Source organism: Protobothrops mucrosquamatus, unplaced genomic scaffold (genome assembly GCF_001527695.2).
Source record: "Protobothrops mucrosquamatus isolate PMUCROS unplaced genomic scaffold, P.Mucros_1.0 scaffold2299, whole genome shotgun sequence".
Lineage (NCBI taxonomy): Eukaryota > Metazoa > Chordata > Lepidosauria > Squamata > Viperidae > Protobothrops > Protobothrops mucrosquamatus.
The window spans coordinates 212234-221508 of NW_015388385.1; the positions used below are offsets into that span (position 1 = coordinate 212234).

Consider the following 9275-nt stretch of genomic DNA (forward strand, 5'->3'; position numbering starts at 1 on the left):
CGCCTCAACCTCCAGGGCAAGCCGCCCAATCGCGAGGTAGAGAGTGGGTGGGTGGGTGGGTGGCCGCCAGAGCTCCAGCCAATGGCGAAACGGCGAATTGGTGGGAGGAGACTTTTCCCCCCACACACACAGTTTCTCCCTGGCGCGGCCGAGCGCGCGCTCGCGCTTCGGCCACGCCCCCTTCCTCTCCTCCTCTCGCCTCTTCGCGTTTTTACCTCAGGGCCGGGCTGAGGGGTTTAGGCCTCGCGTGCAGCCTCGGCCTCGCTTAGGGCAGCCAAGCCGGGCGATGACGACGCCACTGCGGCTCCTTCTTCTGAGGCGGGTCCCTCACTAGGCGCCACGGAACGCGAGCCCCAGCCTCCGCCGCCATGCCGGCCAAGAGGAAACTGGTGCCGCCGGCCCTCAACATCACCCCCACCATCGCCGAGGGACCCAGCCCCACCGGCAGCGGCGAGGGCGACGGCTCCGAGTGAGTTGGGCTTCAGCCCCGCGTGGGTCGGAGTGGGGCGCCGGTTATGGGTCTGAGGGGAGCGGGCGAAGGACGCGAGGTGTTTGTGAGGGGGTGGGGGAGAGCGAGGGGGGGAAAAAAAGGAGGAAAATTTGCTCCCGGAAGGTATTTCGGGGTTGTGTGGAGTTGTTGTGAGGCGAGGAAAGGTCGGGGGAGCCGCTGGGAGGGAGGGAGGACGCGGTCGGCCTTTGGAGGAGCATCTCGATCCACGAACGGGGACGGGGGGGGGGCTGCCTCAAGGCGAAGCCCCGAGAGGAAGGTAGACCCGCAGGCGGTGGAGCAGCTCGGAGGAATCGGGGTGGTGCTGGTGGTGGAGAATAGAATAGAATTATTAGCATTAGAATTATTAGCATTAGACAGGACAGAATTGAATAAACAGGGAGTTTGGAGGTCTTCTAGTCCACCCCCCCTGCTCAAGCAGGAGATTGGCTGTCCAATCTCTTCTTAAAAACCTCCAGTGTTGGAGCACCCACAGTTTCTGGTGGCAAGCTGTTCCACTGGTTAATTGTTCTAACTGTCAGGAAATTCCTCCTTAGTTCCAGGTTGCTTCTCTCCTTGATGAGTTTCCATCTGTTGCTTCTTGTCCTGCCTTCAGGCGCTTTGGAGAATAGCTTGACCCCCCCCCCCCTTCTTCTTTTTGGCAAGCCCTCAAATATTGCAATACTTTATTGGTCTTTAGGGTCCAGGAAAGGGTGGATGGGGGCGTTGGGATGCGCCCCATGGGAAAGAGGAATGAGGTCCTGCCAGGCAGGTTCTCCTTCTGCCCTGAGATGGTCCGGAATGCCAATCGAGGAGAATATTTCTGGCTCAGGGTTGAAATGAGGGAGGGTCTCTGAGGATGGTGGTTTTCTTGCAGACATTTCAGGAGACCCAAAATGGGATAATAAGTGAACTGGCACTGATGATGTTACCTAGTTTGGGTCATGAGACGTGGGCAAGAAAGCCACCCAGCTCAGAGACCACCAAGGACCCCACAGCCCTTCTCCTTCCTCCTCTTCTCCACTCTACAGACCCTGTTCTCTTCTGGCACTTCTGATGTTACCTAGCTTGGGTCATGAAATGTCTGCAAAAAAAGCCACCAAGCTCCGAGGACCAAGGATCCCACACCCGCCCTCCTCCTCCTTGTCCTACTTCTTCTCCACTCCACAAACCCAGCTCTCCTCTGGCATTGCTGATGTTATTTAGTTGGGCCATTAAACACTTGCAACAAAACTACCAAGCTCAGAGAGCATCAAGGACCCCACAGCCATCGTCGTCGTCCTCCCCATCTCCTCCATTCCACGAACCCCCCACTCCCTTCTAGCATTGATGATGATACCTAATTTGGGGTCATGAAACGTCCTCAAGAAAACAACAAAGGAACCCTCTGGGTCTGAAATGGTATAGGATCTCCTGCCATAGGCAGGGGGTTGGACTAGAAAACCTCCAAGGCCCCTTTCAGCCCTATTATTCTATGTTCTATGAAGAACTTGAACAGAGAGGAAGGATGCAGTGGCCACCTAGACCTGGTGAAAAGACCAGCAAAATCAAGTAACAATTCATTTAAAACCAATGAAACAGGTTATTTTGTCACCTCGTATTGGCTGGCCAAATGTTCGTAATTAAGGGAGGAAGAAGATTTTGCTTGATACATCTCTTGAAAGAGAACAGTGTGGCCATCACTTTTGGTCTACAGTATGATCAACCATAGTTGTGGGTGAAGTCAAGTTGTAATTCCTGATGAACAGATGTTGGAGAATGGAATGCTTCCAATCATGTTTGACAGATAATAGAGACGTTAACCTAAGACAGAACCAGACTGTAAGACCTCATTCTGTCAATCAGGTTGGAGCACTGGTGGGAAGAATGTAAAGGCTTGTATGTCTGCTCTTAAAATGATCTTGGCAAAAGTTTGCCCAAATAAATCCTTGTTTCACTACTACAATTGAATATTATGCAATAGTTCATTCTATAATAGCTGAAAAGCTGTCTATAACTTACATAGAGTTTTAAAAGATGTTTTCATTTTCTTTCAGCATATTTTATATGGCATGCTATTCTTCAGGCTCCTTATAAGTGAAATGCTGTTCCAGACCATTTTTGCTCAGATAAAATGAGGCATTCAAGCAATATTTAAAATGCATTTTACAATATTACAAAACAGAATTGGGGAAACGATTTATTATAGTTGAAGTACTGATACACCATAAGAGGAAGAATGAACTGGCAAAGTAATGACTGGGGAGACAGAAGAAGGAGAATGTTGGGTGTATAAAACATAATACTTTGCAAGTTTACTTAGAAGCTGACTTTTTAATCCAATAGGCCATATTCCCAAGAATTTGTACTTAAGGTTTTAATCTTGAAAAGGTCCATGATTAGGGGGAACTGAAAAGGTCTGTAAGAATAGAAGTGAAGCTTCAACTGACAGGGCAGTGATATTCAAGACTTTTCACATGTAGAATGATTTGTGTTGAAATGTGTTTTCATAAATAAGTTGAAGTGTTGTTAGTCATAGGGGTGAGGAACAACTATCAATGACCTGGAAAGGCATAATTGTGATGAGAGATGTTAGCCATATAAAGGATGAAGCCTATATAGAAATGTGGGCAATTAGCAAAAAGAATGAATGAATACAGAATAGAATACAGAATAACAGAGTTGGAAGGGACCTTGGAGGTCTTCTAGTCCAACCCCCTGCTCAGGCAGAAAGCCCTGTGCCATTTCAGACAAATAGTTGTCCAATCTCTTCTTAAAGCTTCCAGTGTTGGAGCATTCACAGCTTCTGGAGGCAAGTTGTTCCACTGATTAATTGTTCTAACTGCTATTAAAGACAGTAGCATTTTATATTTACATTAATAGATGTAGATTTCTACATTTCTAGAAAGTTTTGAGAAACAGAAGCCATTTGTCCTCTTATTGATGGAAAGAGGGGGTATTCTTTGAAACTGCATGAAATTTTATGTAGAATATTATTTGAAATAAATAATAGAAGGGTATGTATATGTGCGCACACACATATATGTATATATGTAGTTAAATATGCTTTAATCACATCACTTACAATGATAACCAACAATTTAGATTATTTTTAAAAGTGACTAGACCAGGGATATCCCACCTTGATAACTTTAAGACCTATGGACTTTAATTCCCAGAATTAACCATGCTGGCTGAGGAGTCCATAAGTCTTAAATTTGCCAAGGTTGGACACCCATAGACTACATGAAACCATGGAAGTCCAAATTATCGGTAGATAGCTGCTGATTTTGGTAGTGGAAATAATGCCAAGATTCACAGGCTTGAATAATTACCAGCTGCCAAGGAGTGACAATGGAAGAGAACATCCACCTCCCTGCATTTTTAGTTTCCAGAACATGTGTGGTTGGGCCCCTGAACCACATAGGAGGATGCAAGACTGAGCGGGGTCTTCGATACAGCAAAGATTTTCTTATAATCTGTGTTAGTATGGTAGTGACCCGCCTAATTAAAATTATTAATCTGCTTCTATATTATTGATAATTTAGAAGTGAATGTTGGAGAGAGAGAATCAGTATTCAGAAAATATGAAAGTGTGTGCCATAAAATGTTTAAGAACAGAGTACGCATAATGTAGCAGGGAGCAGCAATTAGGAAGAATTGGAGATATCGAGTAGAGAGATTGTGTGGAAAGAAGAGCAGTAGCTTAAAGCCAATAATAAAAGAATTGAATGGCAATTATTTTTATTACATACTTTTATCCTGTCTTTCCCAAGGAGTTTAGGGTACTATTAACTGTAATGGCATTCTTATTCCCCCCCCCCCCCCCCCGGGTTTGCACTCTAGTGCTATTTCTGTAACAACTTTGAACAGTTGGGAATATGGAAATGTGTAACTACCGGGCAGGACCATCGTGTATTCAGATTCTAGTGCTGTTTTTAACCCAGTCTATAACCAGCTGCAGCCATTTTGTGAATTGGTTATCCCTCAGGGCAGTTAGTTTGTGAGGGTAGACATGAAACTTTCATAAAAATCTTACGTCATCTAAGCTAAAAATTTGGAATATATATGTCTGTGTACATTAATTTTAATATTTTACTGATTATAGAAATCGCTGTTCAGAAAGCTTAAAACATAATTTTGTGTGTGTGTGTGTCACAAAACTCACCCATACAGTCAATTAATTATGGTGTATTTGCATAACCTGCTTATACCATGAATTACTCAGTGACACACTGAAGCATAGAAAGCCATACTCGCTGGATTTGCATAGCATACTTGCTTAAAATGTTCTTTCTTTTTCATAGTGTTCTTTGTTGTTTGTAGTGTTGACCACATTCACTGTCACATGTGCCCAACCTTACAAACATGCAATGTACAGGTAGTCCTCAACTTAGGACCACAATGGACCTTAACATTTCTGTTGTTAAACAAGATATCTGTTGTGAGTTTTGCCCCATTTTACAACCTTTCCTGCCACGGTTGTTAATTGAATCACTGCAGTTGTTAAACGAACCTGGCTTCCCTCTTGATTTTGCTTTTCAGGGAGTTGCAAAAGGTGATCACAGAACCCTGGCACACTGCAACTATCATAAATATCTTTAGCCATTTTTTCCAGCGCTGTCGTAACTTCAAACGGTCACTAAACGAACTGTTGTAAGTTGAGGACTATCTGTAATAAAGCGTGAGACTCGTGGTCTGTGATCTTATGGTAAGATACATGCTGGAGTAGAGATTTGAACCTGGGACTAACGATGTAGGCCAGAGGTCCATCACCTGCAAATAGGATGGACATTTAATAGATTGGGGAATTGTTTTAAAAAATGTGCTGATTGAATTTCATGGGAAACCAGTGGCCATAGGTATCTGATTTAAAGGACGCTGGCGAAAGGTAAAGGTCTCCCTGTCCAGTCGTGCTCTGACTCTAGGGCAGAGGTGGGCAACCTTGGCTCTTTTATGACTTGTGGACTTCAACTCCCAGAATTCCTGAGTTGGCGTGGCTCAGCTTGGAAACCTCTCCCTTTCCCCTCAACGTGGCTGGCTCAGGAATTCTGGGACTTGAAGTCCACGAGTCATAAAAGAGCCGAGCTTGCCTACCCCTGATCTAGGTCTGTCTGTCTGTCTGTCTGTCTGTCTGTCTGTCTGTCTGTCTATCTATCTATCTATCTATCTATCTATGGCAGGGGTAGGCAACCTTGGCTCTTTTATGACTCATGGACTTCAACTCCCAGAATTCCTGAGCCAGCAATGCTGAGGGGAAAGGGAGAGGTTTCCAAGCTGAGCCATGCCGGCTCAGGAATTCTGGGAGTTGAAGTCCACGAGCCATAAAAGAGCCAAGGTTGCCTACCCCTGCTCTAGGGCATGGTGGTCATGTCTGTTTCTTGGTCGAGGGAGCCAGAGTCATCCGAAGACATTTTCCATGGTCATGTGGCCAGCACAGCTGTATGCTGAGGTGCACCAAACACGCTGTTACCTTCCCACCGAATGGGTACCTATTGATTTACTTGCATTTGCATGCTTTTGAACTGCTAGGTGGGCTGGGGCAAGGAACGGGAGCTCATCCTGTCCAGCAGGGCTCGGGTTTCGAACCCAGGCTGTCTGCTTTCCATCTGATCAGCTCAGCTTCATTAACCGTTATAAGCACGCAGATAAAAATGGGTACAGTATGGGAAGAAGGGCAGGGGGTTGAATATGTGAGTTGCTGATTGGTGGGAAAGATGATGTGTGCTTCAAAATTAAATTGTTCAGATTGATCTAGTGAAAAAAGTCGCATCTGTTGAGTATATTTGGAGAAAAGAATGATAAGCTGGCAATTCTGAAATGCTCGGAGGGGATTTACAATAAGGAGCAGCGATACTTAAAAGAAACTGAGATAGATCGGTGGAAATGCTGCAGATTCTTGCACAAAAGCAGCAGTTTGATGGAGGGCAGCTGACCATATAATGTGTCCTTTCAAGAGCTGTGTAAATGGATCAGGAAATTACATCTACATATTTGTAATGGAGAATATTATAGCAAAAGAACTGCTATAAGCACTGGGGTTCAGATCAAAGGAAGCATTTGCTGAAGGTGTGCAAATGAAATGTAAGGGGAATTATGCGTGGAGGAGGAATCAAAACTGTAGAAAAAAAGGAAAAGCAGGAGAAATAATGCACAAGAAAAACTGCCCGCTTTAGATAGGTTATCATTTTTGTTGAAAGATTTTACCTAATTAAAAGATAACCAAGAACAAATTATAAAGTAGAAAATATAAAAGAGAAAGAAACAGGAGAGAAAAGAAAATGTAAAGCCACTTCTAATCTTCATTACAACAGTTACAAACTTTTATCATCTCCCACCCTTAGAGATCTATTATATAGACCTCTTCTTCCTAGATTTAATCCCTTTTAATCAGCAAACCCTCAAACCACCAGTTTATTTCTGTCCATTTTCAGCAAAAAGGTTTCCAGTCTTTTATAAAAGTACTTATGGACTTAGATACTTTAAACAGGACATATTTTAAATGGGAAGAGAGGAATTTTTGTAACTTAAGAACTGGAATCTGGGAACCATCAAGATACAGAATTTACTGCCTATCTTCTCATCTTTCTATTGGTTTTTTTTTAAAAAAAGCGTATTTCATTTTTTCCCCCTGAGAAATCATTTATCCAAATGAACTGTCCTCCACCTTCTAAAATAAAAATGTTTTTTAAAGATGTCAGTTCAGTGGATTCCTACTTAAAAATAAGCATCTCTGAATTTTGCTTGATTTATTTTGAATAAATATGCATAGAATTGCAGCTACAGCAAATTTAAAACTTGCACTGAGCTAGGATAAGAATGATTCCACAAAGTGGGCATTGCAAAGGAGAAACTCCGAATTATTTATAGCCTAAGACAGTGGTGGCGAACCTATGGCACACGTGCCAGAGGCGGCACTCAGAGCCCTCTCTGTGGGCACCCGCGCCGTTGCCCCAGCAGAGTTCACCAGAGTAGTGAGCATGTGGCGTTTGGAAGCGACAGGGCAGCAAGTGAGCAAGCAAGTGGCATAGGCCACCCAGGGATGCCCCAGAGATGGTGAGGGACTGGCCCCGGCCACGCTCACCCAGTCTGCCGTGACCACTGCAGCCACGCCCACCCAGTGGGCTATGCCCCCCATACCCCCCCCCCGAGGGCACCACAATGCTGATGCAGCCCTGGCACTTTGTGATAAATAAGTGGGTTTTGGGTTGCAGTTTGGGCACTCGGTCTCTAAAAGGTTCGCCATCACTGGCCTAAGACTTGGAGAGGTCTAATATTAAGATGTTTCATTTTCAGGAATAAAGCTTAACCCCGTGATTCTTATGCTGAAGAGGAACAATCATGTTAATATAGCTTGAGTATCTTTCAAGAGACCCCTCAAATAACCATTGACATGAAAACGTGGGAGGGGGGGAAAAATAAGAATTTAAACCCCGGAACATAAACCTATAGAGGTTTTTGATACCTGTGTACTACAGTACCCAAATGTTCTGTGCATATAAGATTTTGTTCTTACCTGTGTTAAAGAGATAAATTTGGTCAAGTTTTGTCTGTGAGCCTTCTGTTGAAGGAGGGAGGGAGGGTTAAACATCCAGAGACTTGAGGTTTTCAATTGTATCTCTGTGAAGTGTGACTCTCTCTTTATTTACAATTTTTTTTTAAATAACCAAACCGAAAACCCATTGTGCAGATCACAACAATTAAAAATGAATAATAATGTTAACCCTTCCCCCAGTACTGCTTAACCTGAGTTAGAAGCTCAGTGAATTTAAACTGCCATCAGTACTGTTGTAGATGCCCCAGTGTAGGGCGCTGGAATTCACAATTATATCCGCAAATAGAATGTTGCTAAATGGAAGCAAAGTGTAGAGCTGGAACGACATGCGAATGGGTTAGCAGGGGGGAGAGAAAAAGCTGAGGAGCTTGTTTAGTAAATTGTTGTGTGAGTGAGAAATTATCTTGAACAAAAGAGGATTTGGAAGAAGCTACTATCAATGGGGGGAATTAGGCAAGATTGAGGCATTTAGAATGAAGGAAGGGGATTGTGAAAACTTACAATCTCACTCTAGTTGAAAGCATCAAGAAGAAAAAGGGAAATAATCCCAATGTACAGTACATTAAAAAAGCAAATAGAATTAAAAAATAACACCAACTGGCAGAATATATATATATTATTTGAAAACCTCTGCCCACATTTTGTTTAGGCGGCTTGGAGAATATCTTGTTTAGATGGAGAAAATAGACATTCCTCGTAGCCAACACTGAATATTAGAATGCAGCCTGGCAGAGAACTAAGCAAATACTTTACAGTCTTCAATACAGGTAGACCTCGACTTACAACCACGACTGAGCCTAAAATTTCCATTGCTAAGCAAGACAGTTGTTAAGTGAGCTTTGCCCCATTTTACGACCTTTCTTACCACCGTTGTTCCGGGAATCATTCAGTTGTTAAGTTAATAACATGGTTGTAAAGTGAATCTGGCTTCCCTATTTCTTGGCTTGTCAGAAGGTCGCAAAAGGGGATCACGTGATCCCAGTACACTGCAACTGTCATAAACATAAGTCAGTTGCCAAGCATCTGGATTTGATCGTGTGACCCTGGGGATGCTGCAACGGTCGTTAAGTGTGAAAAATGGTCCTAATTCATTTTTTTGGGGTGCTGTCATAATTTTGAACAATCACTTAATGGTTGTAAGTCAAGAACTACCTGTACATAAATTTGGGAAATTGTGGCAGCCAGGTGATTTCCCTACAAGTCATTCTAACAGCATGACTAGCCAATATAGTAATGTCCCTGCTGCTCCACTCC

At 43.5% G+C, this 9275-nt stretch overlaps 1 protein-coding gene across 1 annotated transcript in view; it reads left to right on the top strand.

Annotated features, from left to right (window-relative positions):
- Nucleotides 1-368: 368 nt before the first annotated feature.
- The window catches only part of MAP2K2 (mitogen-activated protein kinase kinase 2), a gene marked incomplete at its 3' end in the record, with an annotated part of 38759 nt that continues 29852 nt past the window's right edge, over nt 369-9275 (top strand). Inside the window, exon 1 of the mRNA XM_015824631.1 lies at nt 369-469. Coding sequence (XP_015680117.1) covers nt 369-469 — 101 coding nt within the window. The remainder of the gene's footprint in view (nt 470-9275) is intronic.